Source organism: Sipha flava, unplaced genomic scaffold (genome assembly GCF_003268045.1).
Source record: "Sipha flava isolate LNK unplaced genomic scaffold, YSA_version1 84_pilon_pilon, whole genome shotgun sequence".
Classification (NCBI taxonomy): Eukaryota; Metazoa; Arthropoda; class Insecta; order Hemiptera; family Aphididae; genus Sipha; species Sipha flava.
This window is the reverse complement of record NW_020273626.1, coordinates 26,715-50,087: the sequence shown is the minus strand read 5'-3', so window position 1 is coordinate 50,087 and position 23,373 is coordinate 26,715. Positions and strand designations below refer to the sequence as shown.

General features: G+C 28.1%; 2 protein-coding genes across 2 annotated transcripts; one reads left to right on the top strand and one right to left on the bottom strand.

Annotated features, from left to right (window-relative positions):
• Positions 1-201: 201 nt before the first annotated feature.
• LOC112693279 (E3 ubiquitin-protein ligase UHRF1-like) lies at positions 202-17,082 on the bottom strand. Its single transcript, XM_025568269.1, has 12 exons — positions 16,729-17,082; positions 13,105-13,287; positions 11,628-11,827; positions 11,215-11,561; positions 10,962-11,148; positions 10,685-10,910; positions 10,412-10,623; positions 10,197-10,340; positions 9,888-10,047; positions 9,524-9,814; positions 9,366-9,464; positions 202-412 (listed from the first exon to the last, which is right to left on the bottom strand). The coding sequence occupies exons 1-12, from the start codon at positions 16,876-16,878 to the stop codon at positions 266-268; spliced, it is 2,346 nt and encodes a 781-aa protein (XP_025424054.1). The 5' UTR covers positions 16,879-17,082; the 3' UTR covers positions 202-265.
• Positions 17,083-22,465: 5,383 nt separating this feature from the next.
• LOC112693296 lies at positions 22,466-23,373 on the top strand. The gene is made up of 3 exons (XM_025568294.1): positions 22,466-22,498; positions 22,655-22,763; positions 22,833-23,373. Exon 3 carries the CDS (start codon positions 22,864-22,866, stop codon positions 23,371-23,373), a length of 510 nt encoding a protein of 169 aa, XP_025424079.1. The 5' UTR covers positions 22,466-22,498; positions 22,655-22,763; positions 22,833-22,863.

Genomic DNA, 23,373 nt, shown 5'->3' with positions numbered 1-23,373 from the left:
AGTGTTAAAAAAAATCATGTTTACAGATAAATCGATAAATTACAACAAAATATAAAATAATTTCATTAATGAACTGTAAATATGTTACTTTAAGAAATAATATTAATATATAAATCTTATAATATGTACTATAAAACCATGGTATCTGGTATGGTAATTATAATTTGAAAAACATTAAATTTATGAAAAAAAAATTGTGCTTTTACTGAAAAATATTATAGCTAACTAGTAGTATGATTATTGATGAAATAAAACTTTAAACATTTTAGCGTCCTACATTATATCCTGGAAAAAAGTGTGTAAGTGTTTTAGACAAATTTGTATTTATGTTCATATGATGAAACTTCCCTAATTCAGCTCTACAAGATGGACATTGATACACCTCTGCTTTGAACGATCTTTTCAAGCATCCCTAGAAAATATTTATATTAGAGAAATGTATTTTGAAGTATAAAATACACAGTTAATTATAAAAAAAAAAAAAAAAATGTTTATAAACTAAAAAAATACTAAAAATGATTTAAGGCTCAGTAAAACATAAAATATTTTAAAATTATCAGTTATAATCTTAAATATTAAATTGCCAATATTAATACTTATTTAAAATACATAAATAAACCCAAGGGTTAAGTTTGTAAAAAAGATCGTTAATGGCCTAGTTTCATTAGTTTTAACAAATTATAAGGGTACAGGAGGGATGGGTTTTAATGATTTAAAGATTACTGTCAAATAGATAAAATAAACCAATAGAGTTAAAGTTTATAATATCCAACTAAAATCAGTGATTTTAATGCAAATAAATAAATATATATTTTCGTTGAAATAAAATACAATTTGTTCTATAACTTTATGGCTAATATGCTAAGATAAATTAACTTAAATTGAAATGCATCAGAACCCATTGCCACACATTATATAAAATATATATATATAATAATATAATATAATTAATATATATTTATTAATTTACACATGTTATAAAACATCAAGTACAATAATATTTTCTTCTAAATATTTATTATTATTATTATTATTATTATATAATGAAACTCTTGAATTAACATAATAACATTTTAGAAACATTACATTTTTTTACGTTAACCTGACTGTTACAATAAAACAGTCAATTCAATGAAATGTATGCTAATTAACTTTTTTTTTAGGAAATCAAATTCTTTATCAATTGTATATAAGATATTTTTTCGTATCATCAACCATAATTTTAATATATTTAAATAACTGTAAAAAATCGTTTTTTTTTAAATAAATAAAATATTTTTCTTGGTTTAAAATTATGAGAAATTGTATGAATATGTTTTTTATTAATATATAAATATCTATAATATATGTTTTATACATTTTTAAGATAAATGCAATATTTTTTTTGAATATAGTCAAAAAATGACAACCATTTTCACTATCATTCAACCCTCCTGTGGCACGTGAAAGGGGGTGAATAATCATGACCAAATTTAACCCGAATTACTTTCTTATAGTAATGAATAAAATTAGGGGGTAAGAAATAAAAAATTTTTTAGTTCAAAAATTAAGGACCACCCTAATATATATATATTAGGATGGGCAAAATTGTTTGAACATCGATATTCGATACATCGATTTTTAAAATATCGATGTGTTTCGCTGTATCGGTGAAAAACCATAGAAATTTAAAAACATCGAAAAAAAATTTTTTCCCTTTAGAGCTGCCATCAGTTGCACACCTTATTATCTGTACAGTGTACTATTTTCTTGATTAAATAATAAATTTTAGAGTTAAAATACTAATATTTAACTTATATTTTTTTAAAAACATATTAAATACTTTATAATCAGGGCTCGTAAGTTCATGCATTTGCAAGTTTTCTTTGCTACATTGAAAAATATGCTAATTGAGATGAAAATCGGTTTCAAAACAATGGTAATAAAAATTTTAAGTTGAATAGAGCATGTTATTGCATGTCTTGTGTGTATTGGCATATTTGGCATATAGTTAATTTTTTTTTTAGTTATTAGCACATATAATTTTATTTAAATTCAGTGAAATCGTTTTTTGTGGAAATCAAAAAAAAAAAAAAAAAAAAATAGATCAATAAATGTTTGAATTCATTCTTATTTACTTTTCCGAACTTGTTTATCAAATCTTAGAATTTTATCAATATTTTTATTTTTTAATGACATTAAATTTTATAAGTTAAAAGCAGTATCACGAAAACAATGTTATTGCGCACCACTACCACTCTCCTCCTATTGATGTATCCATTGCAATTTTTTTTCTTCACAACGTGTGTTCGTCACAACTTTTCAAACATCAACATCGATGTTTAAATTCGAATATAAACATCAATATTTAATCAATTAATCGAAAACAAACCATCGATATTTAAAAAACTTCGATGTTTTTTGCCCATCCCTAATATATATATATATATATATATGTGTGTGTGTGTGTGTGTGTGTGTGTGTGAAAAACAATATAAAAATAAAATTAATTGTGGGTGTCAATCACGGCTGGAATAAGTTAAGCTTCAAATAGTATTTAAATGTTAAAATAAAATACAGCAAACTTCTATTCAATTTATTCTATTGAAGATATGAATAATTTTCTATGTATAAAATGTTAAAACATGAAAATTTTAGTTTAAATATGTTAGACAATTCAATATGAATTACTTGCAATAATAGTTATAAGTAACATTATTAAGATAATTTTAAAGAATAATGAATAATATTACATGTAGCTTATGAAACAAATGTTAGTAATTAAATTTGAATTATAAATTGTAGAAAAACAGCAGCAACATTGCATCAAATTTTGTTGTTAAAATAAAATAATCAATATTCACATCAGGGTAAAACTCGTTTCAGAGGAATGTTATGAAAGACAGATCATAAGTAGGACTAGGATTTGTATGCAATGAAAAATTGTAAAATAGGCATTTTATATACTAAAATGTGCAAAAATATGCATTTAAATTTTTATAAGATAAATACAAAAATATAGGGGTCTGATCAGTGGCGTATTTATATGCAGGCACGTGCCTACAGCGGCAAATTTTGAAAGGCGGCATATTTTTCAAGGAATTTTTTTTTCGATAATGATGGTATTGTATATTAACTTGGTAAGACTTATTATATTGTTTTCTGTTATTGTAAAATACTCTAATAGCCACAACAACCTACAAGATTATTTTAAATGATTGAAAAAACAACAGTGGCGGATCTAGGATTTTATCATGGGGGGGGGGGGGGAAATAAAAAATATTTTCGTACATAATATGTATAGATATAATAAGCTTTATTCTATTAAATTAACAAAATTTAATTTTTTTGATGACTGTGCCATTACTCATGGCTGTATTCCGGGTCATGATATAAATACGAGGTGTATATCTGTAATCTGATATGAAGTTAGATACTAATGTATACTAGTGTATCCTTCTTGGTTACGAAATAATGAAAACGAAATAATAAAATAATAGTTTTTATTTAAATTGAGCATGCAAAAATTGAATTGGTTACAAAAAAAATTTTTTTAACTCTCAGTCTATGGGGAGGGGGTCTATCCCCCATATCCACACCCGTAGATCCGCCACTGGAAAACAATGGCATTAATTTCGAATTCGAATTTATTATTTTTATAGTTTCTTATCGCCGCGCGCCGTCTATTGGGAATATTCACACCGCGGCCAGTGAGCCCGTTTATAGCACATATTTATAACAATTATTGACAATAATAGTATAATCTAATAATATCAAGACGTCACGCCGGTTCTATACAAATATCTTAATTTATTTCTGGAGAAGTGATAATAATTATAATTCAACCTGGGCGTATTGGCCGTATTGCGTAGTGTAGAATTCTTACCGCTGTAGCTGTGTCACTTTTATTTGTCTACTTATTATATCGTTGTTGGATTGTTTTTTAAATATCCTATTTATTTTGTGAATACGAGTATGAATAGAAAACGGTTAAGTGGTGAACAATACAAAAAAATTGCCAAATTAAAGTGAAAAGTTGCATAATGTTTTAAATAAAACACACCAATTGACTGATTTTTTTAAAAATTCAGCTTCTACTTCTGGTAGTAGTAATAGTAACACTATAGATATTCTGAAGAAAACAGATAATCAGGTTGGTGAAACAACAATTAGTTTATCTGTTGAAGTGGACAATATTGAACCTGAAGGTGTAGTTATGGGTCATATGAGTTAACTAATAATATGATAGTAAATGAAACCATTTTCGAGACCGACCCAGTTAAATGGGTTATTAACGACGAATTTTGCGACTATGTTGCAAAAAATGGTTTTAATCAAAATATGACAAACGGCTTTATTAACTCCAAACATGTATATTGTGATAAAACAAGATATTTGACCAACATTATGTTTCATAGACGATTGATTAATGGAGAAATAATTGTTCGTTCATGTTTAGTTTATTCTCCATGTTTAGGAGTAGTTTTTTGTGGGCCTTACCGTATATTTCAAACATCTTTAGAAACTCAACTTGTTACTGAAGGATTTAATGATTGGAAAAATGCTATTAGCTGTTTCAGTTACCACGAACATAGTAAAGAGCACAGAGATGCTATTATTAATTTAAAACAGAAGTAATGTCTTGGGGTGTATTGATTATTTATTGATTTAGATACAGAAATCGAATATTGGAGAAATGTGTTGAAGAGGGTAGTCGAAACTATTAAATCGTTAGTTTCTCGTGGACTCCTTTTTCGAGGACATGATTCGTGTTTTGATTCTGTAAACAATGGTAATTACTTAATGTCACTCGAATTAATCGCAAAATTTGACCCGTTTTTAGCCGATCATATAGTTCATTTTGGAAATAAAGGTAGTGGCTCTACATCGTATTTATCTCACGTGATATGTGAAGAGTTTATTTTATTAATGATGAAAAAATTAAAATTTAATATTGTTAAAAAATTAAAAATATCAAAATATTTTTCCATAAGTATTGATTCGACGCCAGATATTTCGCACGTCGATAAATTATCATTTATGGTGAGATATGTCCTCGAAACAGGTCTTCCTGTAGAACAATTCTTATGTTTTGTTTCAAATGCAGGACATAAAGCTTTAGATTTGACTAATGCCATTACCAATACTTTAAAATTACACGATATTGACATTTCTGACTGTCGAGGGCATAGCTAAGATAATGCTATATCTATAATACTAGTATTTTGTCAAGTCAATACAGTGGAGTTCAGGCAAAAATTAAAGAAATTAATCCACTTGTTTATTATGTACTATGTAGCGTACACTCGTTAAATTTGGTTGGCATATCTTCTGCTAAAAGTTGTTCACAAGCATCAATGTTTTTTGGATTTATACAACAATTATACAACTTATTTTCTGCATCAACGCATAGATGGTCTATTTTGCGATTAAATATGAAACATAATACTAATACAATTAAGAGTTAATCGAATACTAGGTGGTCGGCTCGTGCAGACGCATGTCGAGCATTATATAATTCGTGAGACAAAATTATTAATGCATTGGTCACTATCAAGAATGACATTTTCGAAAAATGTGCTAGGCGAAATGAATCAAATGGTCTTTATAATCAAATGCAAAAATTAGAAACATCATTTATGGTAATTTTCTGGAATTATATATTAGAAAGATTTAATGCATCAAATAAGCAACTACAATGTGTTTAAATTGGAAATGATAGTTTCTCAAATTTATACATCACTTATTAATCTAGTACAAAAAACCCGAGATCATTTTAATGAATATGAGACTAAAGCTAAAAAAATATCAAAAATTACCGAGTACAATGTTGATATAACTCGACAAAAAAAAAAAAATTACACTTCGATGAAAAAGCCGAACAAACTGTTTTAAGTGGTGGATATAAATTTCGTTTTGAAACATTTTACGTTATTATTAATAAAATTACCAATGAACTTGAAAAAAACATCAGTCCTACAAAAACGTTTTATGATTTAATCGAAGTACTACTAAAAATTACATCATTAAATTCTTTGAAAATAGTCGAGTTCGCTGAGAAATTGCAAAAAATGTATCCGAATGATTTGGATAATACTTTTTCGTCAGAATGCTTATATTTGCAATCTTATTTACTGAATAGTAATATCGATATTGACATCGATAGTTTAACTACAATCACACTGTGTCAGTATTAGAGAGAAAAATCTTTATATATTGAAATATTTCCAAATGTTGACACTGCATTAAGAATTTTCGTAAGTGTACCAGTGTTCAATTGTACTACTGAGAGATCGTTTTCATGCCTCAAACAAGTAAAAATTACTTAAGATCCACTCAAACTGATAAGAAGTTAAATAGCTAAGCATTATTCTCGATAGAAAACGAAATGTTAAAAGAATTGAATTGCGAGGATTTAATTGACACATTTGCAAAAACCAAATCTCGACGTAAACTGATCGTTTAATAAATAATTTATTATGTAAGACATTTAAAATGTATATAAACATTTTGTAATTCCTTTTTTTTTTTAAATATTTTTCAACTTTAATTATTATGTTTTTGTATTTAAAATATAATTAAAATTTATTTTGCATACCTACCTAGTTAAATTTAATTTTACCATAATTAAGGGCGGCAATTTTCCACAGACCTACAAACGATAAATATATAAATACACCTCTGGGTCTGATATGTTTGCCCGACACAACATCACAACATTTGCCAGAGACCCGACAATATATTTCACATATTTTTACTATACGTAATACTGATATATGATACAATATTTTATTACGATTTCATTATTTTATTATTATTATTTATTAATATACAATATGAATATACAATAATTCAAAAAAAAAAAAAAAAAAACTAAAGCAGACGAACATTTTATCATGGATAATATCGTTCTATGTGAAAAGGTTATCAATCGTATTTTACCGCTATTCGCGATAAGATTTTCATTTTCAAATAAAGCGTTAGGCGATAGCCGATAGACAGATAAAACGACGTTTTTGGCGCGACGTTTGATAGTTCAGTCTACAGTACAGTACCGTTTGATATAGGTTACATTTAGTACAAATTCTACTTCATTATTTTATTATATATTATTTTGATTTCATTCCGTTTGATTCTATATTAATAATTTTTTTAATATAAATTGGAGGATGGCACAGATTTATGAAACGGTTTCATCAAATTATAGGTTGTATAAAACTAGTTATCAATGGTTATATAATGACAAAAGACAAAAATAGAGATGATTTGTATTATTGGTGTTGCGAAAAGAGAAAAACCTCGATTATGGTGGTTATGCTTGTATTATTTTAATTAATGGACTGCATAACTTACGAAATACAAAAGAACTACTAGAAAAAATATTATCACGACTCTTCATAATTTGAAACGAAAAGCTCGTGGAGACGAATGACGCACATGCACAAATAATACAAGTTGAAACCAATGCTGTTTCTAGCCTAAGTCAACCATCATTGCCGAATAATCATGCTTTACGCCAAATTATAAAGAGTACGCAGAAAAGATATACCTATCCAACCAACTTTCATTAACAATATAGATATACCATTACCCCTTAGAACTATTAAAGGATACATTTTCCTAGTAAAAGACACATCCTTTGATAATGAACGAATACTTTTGTTTATAACTAAATCTAACGTTGAACATTTGAAAAAAAGTTGATATTAATCATGGACGGTACTTTTAAAAATGTTCCGACACTTTTTCAACAATTATATACAATCCATGCTGTAGTAAGAACAGGAGAAAATGCAAAAATATTGCTTCTCGTATATGCTTTAATGACGAGTAAAACAGAAGAATGTTATACTCGCTTTTTTGAAAATTTAAATGATTTTATAGCCGAAAATGAATTTAATTTAAATCCTCAATTCATTTTAACTGATTTTGAACAAGCGGCTATAAATACTATAAAATGTGAATATCCAGACACTAATTGTATAGGTTGTCTTTTTCATCTAGGGCAAAGTGTATGGTGTCAAATTCAAGCAAATTATATTAGTAAAAGATATGGAGAAGATGAAAAATTTAGTTTGAAACTACGTCAGATTATTGCTCTTGCTTTTTTTCCATCTACCGAAATACCAGGAGCATTCGATGAATTGAAATCCACTATTCCCAAAGAAGCTTTTGAGATAATGCAGTGGTTTGAGAACAATTATGTGCATGGTAGAATTCGAAGGATAATGAGAGGAGGTAATGTAAGTCGTACAGCTCCTTTTTTTCCACCAACATTTTGGTCCGTATTTGAGCGAATAGAATTGGGAATCCTTAGAACTCAAAATCGCGTAGAGGGTTGGCACAGACGTTTTGAAACAGTTGTTGTAAAATGTCATGTTGATGTTTATACAATTATCGAAGAAATTAAAAAAGAGCAAATTCAAATGGAACAAAGAACTGAAGATATAACTCGTGGAAGGGCAGATACTCGCAAAGAATACGCTGAACGGGAAAAACGTATTAGTGCAATTATAAATGGCAGGGGAAATCGATCATATTTATAATTTCTAAAGGGAATCGCTTATAACATTAAATTTTAAGTAGTATGTTTGTATTATTATTAATTTTTGACACAATTATTAGTCGTATAATTTTAAAATTTAACATTAATTTGTAAATAACATAATAGGTAAAATATAATATTTTATTAAAATTTTTAATAATTGTTGACATATATTTATTTGAAATATAATTTGAGGTTGTCAGACAAGTGTAGCGTCGGGCAAATATATTGTCGGGCAAGTGTAGTTTCGGGTAAATGTACTGATCCCAAAATATCGTAACAAAAAAAAATATTTATTGAAATACATCAGTGGTTGGCTGTTTCGTCTTATTAAAATTCAGAAATACAATTTATGCTTGACAAAAAAACCAAGTTTTATACTTTAATCAGTTGGTTTAGAATTAAATACGAAATATTAATATAAAATTATTAATATTAATTATGAAATATACTATAAAACATTCATTTTTCGCATTCTTATAATCGAAATATGCAATAATATTAATTTTATTCAATACATGCAGTAATATGCATTTTATCCAAAACATGCAAAAACATACAAAATTACCACCATTCATCTCATTAAGAGGTGATTCGTGGGCATTACTGACAAAATCAATAATCAGAAGTCGCAAAAAAAAACATGCTGTTGCATACAAATCCTAGCCCTGATAATAAGCAAATTCAAAATTAAAATCTATGAATCAACAACAACTTTTAATGCATCTTTTTGACTCGAGTTAACTATGTTGGTGTAAAATAACATAAGATAATGGATACCTTTCCAGAGATAATATAAGAAAATATAATATATATATAACCTAAATGATTAAGTACTTACCTTACAAATGTTGTGAAAACATTCTAATGTTATTGGTTCAAAGACAATATCTTGACAACAAATACACAAAAAAGTTTCTTCAATTCTATCCAAAAAGGCCTATTAGAAATATTTAAAATTATAAATAAAATAGGTTAACTAAATAAAAAACATTATACTTTTTTTCCATTCTTCAACATTTCCTTGCAGTCATCCCAATATTTTTTATTGGCAATGTCGGCATCAATGAATAATTTCTCTATTTTATTAAGTTCATACAAAATCTTTAATTTCTTCCCAGAATTATTGTCTGCCTTGTCATTTATCTTTGTTGAATTGTTATTTGATTCATTATCTTTCATTATCTCGTGAGCATCTTGCTTTGTACTTTTTCTTTTGGACCCCATGAGTTTTGAATCAGCATCAATGACCCCATCATCATCATCTATTGTTATATAATTCTCAGGATACTAAAACATTAAAAAAATTAATAGCAATCAAGTAAAGAATGTGTAGATCAATTTATAATAGTTTTCAACTTACAATTATTTTATCAAGGCCCAGCTTAATTAATAGCTTTTTGCCTTTTGCTGTCCACGGAGCTGGTGTAGGATCATCACGTTTTAAAACATAACGCCATATAATGAAACCAGATATTCCTTTTTCTGGATAATACTTGACAACTTTATAAATACCATCATATCTAGAATATGGAAACTGATGTATTTTATTACTTGTATTTATAATTACAATTGAGTTAAAAGGTTGGAGACCTTAATTACTGACCACAGACCATAAAGATATTTGATTTTTATTTTTAAATAAAATTTTAATTAATTTTATAGTTCATACCGATTTCCACATTCTGGAGCATACTTAGAATGTTTATGAAGCTTATAATTTCGCACAACTCTAACGGGTTTGCCTTCTTTCCAATGAACAGCTGTTGCTCCTTTTATATCATTAAGTTTTGCGTTGCAGTTAAGAGCTAGAGCTCTAAAATGTTATATTCAAAAAATGATATTTAAAAGAATTTTTTTTAATAAATAAGTGTTTATTAGAAATACCTATTATTACGCGTTAATTCTTGATCACAACTTTGCAAAGCAGTGCGTTTGTTTCCAGATAAATCTCGTCCACCAGACCCAGTGTACATAAATTCATCACCATTATCAATGTCATCTTCATAGCCACCACTTAAAACAATACTAAATGCACCCTGATTATCTCTACCATGTATTCCTGCAACTGGAGGTCGGTGAATACCAGCTTCAGATACCTAAAAAATATTTTAAGTTAGTTTAACATTGCCCGAAAAAATGATTTTTTAGACACCTTACTTGTACACGAAATAACCATGTGGTTCCAACTTCAACTCCAGGAATAGGACCAAAATGATTTGCAGGTACCTTATTACATGTTTTAGTCCTACCAACACAAGCCATACCTTTACCCCAATCCCGTTTAGATGTTGACGTTGATGCTGGGGTTTTTTTTTTTGAATCTTTTAATTTACCACCAGCTTCTACAATTTCGCCTTCATCAACTTTACAAGATGGACAATACCTACAAAAATTATATGATTAACATTTCAAAAAAAATTATTATTTCACTAACCAATCATCATCTTTTGGAACCTCCTTCAAGGGTGGGTTAAGACAACTAATATGAAAAGGATTGTCACATTCATCGCACAATAGCTGTTCATTTTCACGGTCTTTGCCACCACAAATTGTACATCCACATTCCTTACACAATTTAGATGATTTGTCTTTACATTCAATACATTTTAAAGGGTTCGCTCCTTTTCATGAAAAACATACAACTAAATAAATACATTTTCCAATAAATATCAGCTTTTAAATATTACTCATTTCAGCCGGTTGTGTTTGCATAATTTCATCATCTTCTGGGGTCCTTTCAGCAAGTAATTGATAAGGTTTCACTTTATAAATGTCATCAAGAAATTTAAGATAACAATTACGAATTATAGCATTATTTATACCAACATAAACATCTCCAATAACAGTACGACTTTTTTTGGTAGAATTTATTTGTTTTACAAGGACATCAAACCAATAACCGCGTTCTAAAGGATGATCAGTATTATAGTTCATAAGAACTCTATCGTTTGCTTTTAAGTTTTCGAAAGGCACAATCTCCATACCGTGAGGTCGAATTTCTTGAAGTTGAACTTCTATTTTATCATCATCACAACTAAACAGACAGTCTTATGAGAAAAAGATAACTTAATAAAAAAAAAAAAAAACGTAATACACTTACCCTACAAATGCTACAACATAAACCAATCCATCGTTTTTTACTAGACTCTTAGGATCGTTCGGTTTTCCTTCTAAATCAAAGTTTTTTTTAATTTTAATTAACTTGCCCAAGAACCATGAACCATGCTGGGTGTCTCTGACATCAACATAATCACCGACTTTAAAATATAAACTATCTTCGGATATTTCTTCAAAATCATCCTAAAAAATTATATTATTTTTCATTGATTTTTAATAATTATTATTAAAGACCGGATTTATATGTTTTTGCATATTGTTACTGGGTCTATGCAGTTTTATGAGAATAAAAAATGTGAATGATTCGTTCAATTCTGATTTTGTAGAAATTTTTTTTTGCATATTTGAGAATATTTCATAAGTTAGAGAATATTTAGTCCATTTAGCATATTTTAGAATATTTGATTTTTGTGTCATCATTGGAGATTGTATAAACTACTGTTTGCACACTAACCAATATACCTGATGAAAAAGGGTAACATAATAAAAACTTAAATGTCTCAATTATATCAAATAATAAAAGTTACTATATGTTAATAAAAATTGGGAACATTTTATGTGGAAACAATGAAGACCTCCCAGAATAACGACACCCAATGTCGTTGCTGACATGAAGTTTGCATCTCTAATAACTGTTGATGTTGAAAGTTCATTTAATCTCTATAAACAAATTTTAAGTGATAGAAGAACCAACTTAAGTACAGATAATATGGAAAATTAAATTATTGTTAATTCATATAATAACATTTAAATAGTATTTCAAGTTTCTTTTTTATTAAGAAAGTAAATATTTACCATTGTATGCACTATTGTTTTTTTATATATATATATATATATATACCTATATTGTTATTTTAAACCTTGTATTAAATAATTATAATTTGTTATTTTTTCATATTGTGACAATAGTGTTAATACAACATTTAATTAAAATATACCAAAGGAATACTGTTTTTAAATTTTAATACTGTATACCAAAGGTCACCAACCATTCGATTATTGTAAAATTTAATTTTACCACTAGCGGTTGATCGCGTAAAATAATCAGATCAATCGGATAATGGGAACATTAGATTAAAATATTTAAGACCTAAATTTTCCTGGATGTCAATTACCAGGGAATTAAATGTCAAATGTAGCTCCTTTGTTTGAATATGTTGGCGACCCCTGCTATAGACTATTCTGTTATATTTTTACTATATACTCTTACTGAAGTACAATAGTATTCCATTATAATATGTAACTACTTATATACCTCACAGTTAAAAGAATGTTGTAAAAAAAAAAAATTTTAAAAATGCATATTAAAACATAATTTGTAATATATATTATACTGATGTTTGTTGATTATTTTTGCATAATTTCGAATATTTGAAGGTTTTTTAAAGAATATTAGTATCATATTTAAGGTATTTTAAGAAAATATAAATCCGGTCTTTAATTATTATATAAAAATGTACTTTTTCAACTGTATCAGAACTGGAAGCAACTAAACCATTCGCAATAGATGCATTATTTTCAACATTATCATCAATTTTCGATATAATTTTGTTTTGAAAACCATTCTCCAGTGTTCTACTAGTCAGTTGAATAACATCGTTTATATTTATACCATAGTCAAATAGTGAATATTGATCTTCGAGCTGAAACATTAACATTATACTAATACAAATATATGTTAGATAGAATACATATGTATATAAAGTAAATTTGGTCTATTATAAAAAACAAATATTTTTAATGTAAAATAAAAATATATATTAATTTTATGATCTAACCCTGATACAATTTTTTTTACTGAACACAATATAAAACAAATAAGTTACCGGAAAGAATCTTAAATCATTAATTGTATACACTTAAGTTAAATAACCATCTAGAACCTACTTTGTTATCAATATTTGACATTAAGCTTCATAAAATTATCTAAACCAGCGGTTCTAAAACTTTTTTTTCGCGTACCACTTGAGTATATAATAATTTAAAATAGAATCATACAAACTTTACTTAGTTAAATACATTTATTTTAAATAAAAATGCAGTAAAAAACTAAAAAAAAATTATTATTTAATACAAACTTATTAGTGTTTTTAAATTAATATCAAATTTTTAATTACTGTTCTACCACCATGTAGTCATTTTCGTACCACAGTTTGAGGACTGCTGATTTAAACCAAAGTTTTAAGTGTATATTTAATTTGTTTATCAATTTTGTCATTAAAAAGGTCAGTTACTAAAACTCATGATCTTGTACGAAGATCTAATTTTTTTTAATCAATAAACGTTATCTTTTCTTCAAAATTGCATGTTAAACATTTTGTAAAGTTGCATAGTAAAAATAAAATAAAATTAAAATCGATTGAATTTTCAATTTACAGTTTAAATAAGTAATTCATAGTTAGAAAAATGTATTAATGATACCTACATAAGTATTATATGTTTTAACCATATCACTATCAATAATTTAATATTTTATTTTATTAGATATTGATAGTATTTTAAAAATATTTTTGAGAAGAATTAAGCCCTCGCCTTTCTCGAGGGCTTGCATACAAGTTAATATACATAAAGACACTATAGTCAGGAGGTTATCTTAATCACAATATATATATAAAGGGATGTCACAGTCAATGCACATGAGCAGGCTTAGAAATAACCTAGAAGGTACATTTAGGATAAATTAATGACCAGTGAAGGGGCATATAATAATGAGTAGGCATGGACCACATAAAAATAGTATTCTACAGATAAATATATTAAAATATATATGTAACAAATAATCCAAGGTTAGGCCCACAATAATAAGACTTAAGTCACATCCTGGATTGTTAAGAAAACAACTCCATACATGGGAATTATACATCACTGACCAAATCCTGTGTTGGATAGTCATGAAATAGAGAACGATAAGGAGTTCACACGAAATTGGAATATATAAGGGGGTCTCAAACAGACCCATTTTGAGATGTGTTTTACATTAAAAACATTAAAAACAAATATTATAGAAAGGCATCAGTATGATATATTAACATACATAGATATAGGTCCCTTACAACTCTTAAGGGGGACACGACATCTATCATAAATAGACATCGGGAAACGATTACAAATAATATAATATTATTATAAATAGAAAGGAATTATTAATTAAAATCAGAAAGTGACACAAACACATATTATAAATGAACTAGATGACTACATTCTAAATTTTAATATTAAAAAAGCAATTAAAAGAAGCTCGATAAAATATAGGAGATGTGCGAATAGTATAAGCAAGGTCACTAAAGTAATCAATTATTTATAATAAGCAGGAACAACTTTTACATAGCGCGGCACAATTGATTCCCACGAGACTTAAGTATATAATGGGGTTGGGAATATACCAGTGGTTCTCAAACTGTGGTATGCGTACCACTAATGGTACGCAAAAGACTACATGGTGGTACGCGAAAGGCCGCATGGTGGTAGAACGGATATTAAAAATTCAATATTTAACTCATATATTAATTATATTAATTAACACTAATAAACTTGTAGTAATATATAAATAATAATTTTATTTTAGTATTTTACTGCCTTTTTATTTAAAATAAATATATTTAACTATGTGAAGTTTGTATGATTCTATTTTTAATAATTAATGGTACGTGACTGATAATATACACATGTTGTACGCGAAAAAAAAAGTTTAAGAACCGCTGGAATAGACCAATATTTAGATGTGGTTTATACGAGTAGTAGCGAGTACCTCCACGCCAGATCATCTTTTAAATTAATTAATTGTACTTAGAAAAATTTTAAATAAACAGTTTAACTATATTGAGTATTTTTATTTGGAATATTTTCCTAAATCTTCAACATCTTTACGATTGGACGACGGCACGCAACAGCATGTAAAAATCACTTCATTTAATAACTTATGAAAGTGCCTAAGAATTTTTTTAAATCTAACTTATACTCAGGTACCTATATAAGACGATAATGTGATTTTAAATGTAATATATTATGTTATTGTATGCCACATACATTACATTATAATATTATATTTAGTTTTTCGTAATAAATCAATATTGCAGTACAACACAGACACAAAAAAAAGTGTATCAAAATTGTTTTAATTGTCATTAACAAATAAATGCAATTTAGATAAAATTACAAACGTAAGCTTACACTCGGAAATTCCAAACACGACCAATAAGCTGTGAATCAGCCACTTATTTTTAATTTTAATGTTATTGCCTATTGGAAAATACGAAGAGGATTATCTGTAATATACTAATATCATATATTTTTAGAGAAGTTTCTAAGTTTTTATACTATAATACCTAACTAACCAATTATACGTGTCGTATAAAACATATTATACATTCATAATATGTATTATAAAACACATTATAGTGTTTTTTTTGTTATTGACAATAAATTTGAAAATCACTATTTGAATAAAACATTAAGCAATATTGACGTATTTTAATGTTATAATGATAAATTGTGTCAACTAATGTATAGGTATACATATAGGTACATGTAATTGAAAAATAATAACTCAAGTATGGGTCAAGGGTTAATACAAACTGCAGAAAAAAAGGATCAAGTTGAGTATAAGCACCTGGAAAAAATATAACTTGTTTCAGTTATTGATATTCGTAAAAATGTACTTAACAAGTATCGATAAAGCGAACGTCAATTGCATTGCCAACAAAATTATGAAAAACATCGAAAACAAAATATTGCATACCGAATTGTACGCAATTGTGCGTACGTCTCGATTATGGACGGCACAAATTCAAAACCATCCCATCAACACGAAAAAAGTCCGTATCCAACACTTTCAGCTCTTATTCGTAGGCATCGAAAACGAGCAAAAATAAAACAGCCTTAACAACAATACGATACAGCAATGCTCTACACTACGTACACGTACAGTGAAAAATGTTGCGTGGTACGAGTATAAAAATTAAATTATAAAAATATTAAATTATATTAAATATAATATTATTATTATATTAAATATTAAATAATAAAAAATAATTAAAAACATTGTTTCAACTTAGGATTTTTTTTTTTAAAAATTCGGATTTCACCTGTTTGCCGCAAAATATCAACCTCTGGCTGTCCGGGTTCACGCCAAACCGCTTCTCGACGAGTTTTTTCAGATCTCTAACCATCGTGGTCCGGGACGTGGGTATCGTGACCGACTTGCCAGTAGCCAGCGACCTCACTTGCACGTACATGATGTGAAGGCGACGCGGAACAGTAGGAAATGTGTTAGGCCGTCAGCGGTAGTCGCGTATGGACGGTTAGGCCATGAGCACAAGTCCAGAGGTGGAAGGGCAGGAACAGATTAGCTGGCTCACGGGACACAACGTGACGCGTCGGTGAAGGAAACGAAAATACCACACTCACGCGAGATCGTTTTTCCGGTGCGGTGAAAATATTATTTTTAAAGTCGCCGAACGCAAATTCCGAGAACCGCCGACCGATGCAACCAATGTGTTTCTCGCGACGATAATTATTGTTATCATAAAACGATAATAAACAATACATCCGAAGACGATACGTCAAAAATGTCCAACAACAATTATCGCAACTATATAGATATATATATAATGTTATATATTATAGATATTATTCTGGTTATTATTATACGTGTATGTTAACAAGCATATCAAATGGACGCAGCGCCCTACGTGTACGTTTATTATGCCCTTTTTCAGAAAATGGATATTATAAATAAACCGTGGCACGGGTGTTCGACGGCCGTTCCACAAATTGCGTCGAATTTCTAAAATAAAACAGAAACGCGTTGTGTAGTCGTGAAATACGGTAATCCGACGACTGTTGAAATCGGAGATTTCTTCTTATTAATTAATGTTAAAAGTAGTTAAAAGTAAAAACGCGATAATGAAACCGGATGAAATAATTTGCCGACGTTAAAACTAGTTGTGACCAATAATGAAAAACGTTCACAATCACTGACAGTTAATAATTTGTACAACAATAGTAATTTGGAAATTCTCCGTAAATCTATAAAAATTATTTTACCATAACTTACAGTCAATATTTCGAACAATATTTTAACTAATGACTTGTAAAACACTAATTGTTATATGTTATATGCCTACCTTTAAAATTATTTAAGTCAAACTCAGTCACTATTATTGGTATACAATGCTATGTTGAGAGAAGGGGAACAATTTTTAAAGAACAAAAATTTGTAATTTTTCTAATTTACAATAATTTTTCAGAAGAATTATTAAAGTTGTTACTGAAAATACGTGCAATGTGTAACAGCTATTAAATTATGTGTAATAATTCTGATAATTAGGGTTGTGGATTAATGCAGTTGCATGTATTATACTACTTTATATAAAGAAATGGATTCTGTCGAAATTTGATTTGTCTTATCTATAAATTAAATATAAAATCTTACTTCACATATTTTGGGGATATAGCCTATAAATACATATTTTCATAAATTCATTATTATATTATATTACAATGATTTTTTTCAAAATGTAGTAAAATTTATATTTTTATTGGCCCATCTGACACGGACTCGATCATTTCGCCGCCATCCTTTCGCCGCCATTAATTTGCCCGCGATCATTTATCCACTATCCTATTTTTTCGTAGAACGTCAATAAAAAAATTTTGGTTGGCCATAAAAATTTGAAATTTTAATACAATGTTTTTCACATATTGTTTTTACTCGAGTGAAAAAAATCTCAAAAATCTGCAATTACAATTTTTAAAAATAAGTGTTTGAATTTGAAATGTTGGTAAAAATCACGAAATCTGCCTTTAGTGGTTTAAAGTTGATAAACATTCCAATATGTATACTTATGTAAGATTTAAAAATGTAATATAATGTACTAGAGAAGTTGTTCTTTCCAGCGAACCAAAAAAGTTTCCCGGAACAGCGCAAAAAAAATGTTATAAGCGTTAGAAAATTATATTTTAATGAAATCTAGTTTCGGCGATAATCCATTTAAATCCAAAATCGTTAAAAATGTACACCACCTCTAAAGAAAATCCATATAAATAATTATAACCTAACCTAAGCATTAATTTTTCGTTTATATTGAAATATCAAAGTTGAGTATCTATCAAATAGTACAATATATTACTAAATATAAAATTATGTAAATAATATATTACATCCCTACGTGTATAAATATTACCGTAGGATAGAATATTATTGATAAATTAATAATGATAATAATGATATATTAATAATATTAATAATATAATATATAATACATATTATATATTTAGTATATATATAGGGGGCTGTAGACGATGCAAAAAATCACGTAAAACAGGTCATAAGCTAGACAAAACTGTGGGACTTGGGTTTGACGGATTTTAATTTTGAAAACAAATTAAAAATCTTGAACATCTTTACTAAAACTTGTTCGAAGGAATTTTTATTACTACAAAAATTAATGGCGTACTTAAATACATAAAATACATAAATTTCTGTTTTTTTAAATTGTCAATATCTTATTATATTATTTACAATATAGAAAATTCCTTTGGTCAATCCCTAGCTAACATAGTGACTTAATTAAATCTGTTTTCAAAATTTAAATTCATCAATCCCAAGTCTCCCAATTTTGTCTAGATTTTTGGCGTTTTTGACATTTTATTAGCGTAGTGTAAATTTTCTTCGTGTTCATTGACCTGTGCATGCGCGTATGGGCGTTAGAACATTTCTAAGAATTTAGTACCAAGCCATAACATAAATATTAAATACTACCCGCATTTCGAACGATTATTAGTCAATTAGAACTAATGACAACGGAATTGAAATAATAATGTATTGTAACAATTACAATCATTGCAAAGTATAAAATAGATCATAATAAATTAATTTATGTTAGCACAAATCAAATAGAACTAGTTGTTTTCAACTATTCAGCAAGTCAAGTTTAATTTTTCTCGTCAGTAATTTTTTTTTTTGAATTTTAAAATGAATAAAGACTGGCGTTTGAGTAAAAAAGGACATCTCAGGCTATGTGCGGAAAAAACCTAATTTGGCCAACTTGAAACGCAAAAAACGCGAAGATCATAAAAACATTGATGAGGTAATTATAATGTATATTGATTGATATATAGTGAATATATTTTTTGTATTAATTTACAAGTTAAAATAATTTTGTAAGTTTATTTAGATTGATAAATTTATTGATTTGATGTATTTTTGTTGTAAATATTCATTATTTTATTAGGTGATAATAAAAAATAATTAGTTAATAGACAATAGTACTGTATTACAGTAGTAACTAGTAGGACAATTAAAAATTGAAATTAAGTGAAGTTACACTTTGCGATTTTACTTTTATTATATCTATTTAAAAAACTATATAGATACTTTATTCTCTATTATTTGTAATTTTTATCTACCTGTACTATCCCAATTTTATTTTCTACAGCATTTGCTATACGTAAAGCTTCTTCTTCGTTAAGAAACTTCACAAACTTTGGTAGAAATATTGCATTTATAGCTTTAACAACTTAGTAAAGACATTTTTTAACTGTGCTTTTGTGCACTCCAAAAGCATTTCCTACCACCGTATACTCACAACAACTTGACAATTTGTAAATAGTCATTGCAATTGTCTTATCAATTGCAACAGGCGCTCTTACAGGACAACTATTTGGTTGAAGATGAATTGTTAGCTCCCTAAAATATGTATTATATTAATACTATTAATTACAGATTTGCATTACATTTATTTATTTATTAGAAACTTACTGGACAATTTTTTCAAATGTTTCTTTTGTCATACGAAAATTTTCAATCCAGTCTTCTTTTACAAACTGGACATTAACTATTTCCAGCCACCAGTCACTAAAACGTTTTTTCATCCATAAGCTTTCTATACGTGGTCCAGTGACGTATCTATGGGGGGGGGGTAGAACCCCCTCTATGAACCTCAGATGGTAAATTAACTTTTACATGAAACACAGTTTTTTCTTTAACATTTTTATATTATAGAATTTTGACTTGGAAATCATATTAATAGTTTGTATAAACACTATAAACGTATTATAAACACGCTGCACACTCACACACACACACACACACACACACCCAAGTCAGAATATTATGATCATATTTAGATACTTTACTACTACTATAAATTTTTGCATGGGAACATATTATTTAGGTTTTCTTCAACGGTTGATTCTAAATCGATAGTCTGGTCCCGATAACTGACATAAAAGCGATATCATTGTCTGTGTTCAAAGTTTATTTTAGGTATACCCAGTAGCGTATATAGGTTTTCATTTTGGAGGGAGCCGATTATGTATTTGATTTTTGGGTGGAAAGGAAGGAGGAAGCACACTATTACGAAAAAAATTACTTTAGCACTATAAGACTTCTCGACAGTCTTTACACCATCAAAAAAATAAGAAACTCAATTTTTTTAATGATTTATTATTTTTTAAAAGTATAAAAACTACATTGTAATAAACAAATTTTTTATTAGAGTCACTCAAAATTCACCACATATTTTCTTAAAAGAACAAACATATTTTATAAATATAAAATTTTAAATTATCGCATAAGCAACATTCTCAGTGTCGCGACAAATTTTCGGAAACCCCCAGCATTAAGACATATCCATGTTAAAAATAACAATCTTTAACAATCACATTACGCGATTAATTTAATAATATGGATCGTGCTGATTAATTAATAAAATTTAGTATACAAGGATAACCAATATATTACTCGTGGCCTCACTTTTTATTTTGTTCTTGTTAAAGACTAAGGTAATCCGTATATGGAGAACTGAAGTCCAAACTTTACTTGTATAGAAATTATTAAAATATCATATTATAATTCAAATTGTCGTTGTGTTATTTTATGTAAATAATCTAGTTCGTCTATTCAACGAGCTCACTACAAATGGAATAATTAATATTTTCATGGGTGAAAAATTAGATTAATTCGAATTAAGTTAAATCGGTTTAAACTGCACATGTAAACGTTGCAACGTAAACTAGTTTGGTTGAGTGTATTAGTAATGCGGTTTTAGACGCGCATGTATAATACAGGTACCCTAATTCGAATTGATTCAATACGAATCGAGTTAATTCAAATTAATGGATGCATGTATCTAAAGTATATATCTCATAGTTAACATATAAACAGTAAATAATTTTGCATTACTGGTATACCTATATTTTACGGAATAGTAATTTGTCGGCATAAGGGCGACGAGTGAAGACTGAACATCTGAACGTGCTAACATTTAACTATTAAAAAATGGATTATCGTTCAACCGTCAACATAGGCGAAATAGTTTTGTTGTCTCCACGGCTTCGTATGCGCCAATGGTATTATAGGTAGGCATATGAACAAAAATATATCAGTGCCGCAGTTCAGGGGGTCGGTGCTGGTCATTTATTAAGGAGAAAATTTAGGCAATTAAATTCACATGTTGTATCGGCGGCGCACCAACTGTGCATGAATGTGAGTGTGTAAATCGATATTAGTGTGCATGAGCTATAATAAGATAAAATTAAATAATTACACTGACTGCGGGTTATCGGATGTGTATCTATTTGTATATTATACGTCTTATTAGTCCATGCGTTATCGTTTCATAGAATTACTGTTATGAATTGTGTTTATTATTATTGTTATCAACTGAAGATCACAATAATTGTTGAAGTCTCTTGCTTTCTACGATCGACTCTAATTTACAATTCAATATAACGTATTATATGACGAATTGTGTATGTTTTTTTATTTTTTTGCAAATAATACTAGATGTGGAAAACAAAAAAAAATATATAACAACTTTTTCAAAAGAAAAAAGGACGGAAACATATGAGGTAAGTACTATATGTATAAAAAATAGAACACGGCTACTACTATAGTAATATACTATACAGTGGTTAGTGAATCATATTCTAAACAAATTAATACATTAATTATACGTAATAATGTTCATGAAATATTAATTATTTATTTTATTTACCTATGTTTAGTTTTGGCTTAAAAAATAAAACAGAAAATGTTTCTAAAACACAACAATTAGATACACCATCAACGTGTAGCCATTCTACTGACAAAAACGTCTTATGGTCTTAACCAATTGTAAGTTATATATATAAATACGGTGTATCCACTTGTTTGCAATTTTTCCAACAGTTATTTTGTTTTTAGATTTAATGTTGAGGGTCGACGTTTAGTTGATATGGATTATGTATTCAAGCAAATTGCTGAAATCAACCATAAACCATTTGGTTGTAATTTTAATAATTTACTTTTGGTCGAAGAGCGTAAAACTGGATTTTTAAGTGAATTCTTGTTTACATGTAACATGTGTCACAGACATGAGGTTTATAAATCCGAAAATCCGAGTTCGTCTTTAATGGACGTCAATACATCAATAGTAACGGCAGTTATAAATTCAGAGCAAGGTTTTACTCAGCTAGAAACTTTTTCTGCTATTTTGAATATGCATAGTATGTACAACAAGTTGTACCAGAAGCTACACAAGGATGTTCACAAGTTTACTAGTGAAACAGCTTGGGAGGCAATGTCACTAGCAGCAGAGGAAGAGGCTAAACTGGCAGTTGCAAACGGTGATGTAAGAGAAGACGGAGTTCCCATGATAACTGTCATAGCTGATGGTACTTGGTCGAAAAGAAGCTACAAGTCTAATTACAATGTTTTGTCTGGAGTTGTAAGAAGAAATTATTAA

Excerpts from the sequence above, each read along its gene's own strand:
- LOC112693296 (XM_025568294.1), top strand. The coding sequence starts at position 22,864 with ATGGATTATGTATTCAAGCAAATTGCTGAAATCAACCATAAACCATTT.
- LOC112693279 (XM_025568269.1), bottom strand. The coding sequence starts at position 16,878 with ATGTACGTGCAAGTGAGGTCGCTGGCTACTGGCAAGTCGGTCACGATA. Across the intron at positions 11,149-11,214 it reads AACACAACCGGCTGAAATGA|GAGCGAACCCTTTAAAATGT; the intron begins GTAATATTTAAA and ends TTTCATGAAAAG. Across the intron at positions 9,465-9,523 it reads TGTTGAAGAATGGAAAAAAA|GCCTTTTTGGATAGAATTGA; the intron begins GTATAATGTTTT and ends TATTTCTAATAG.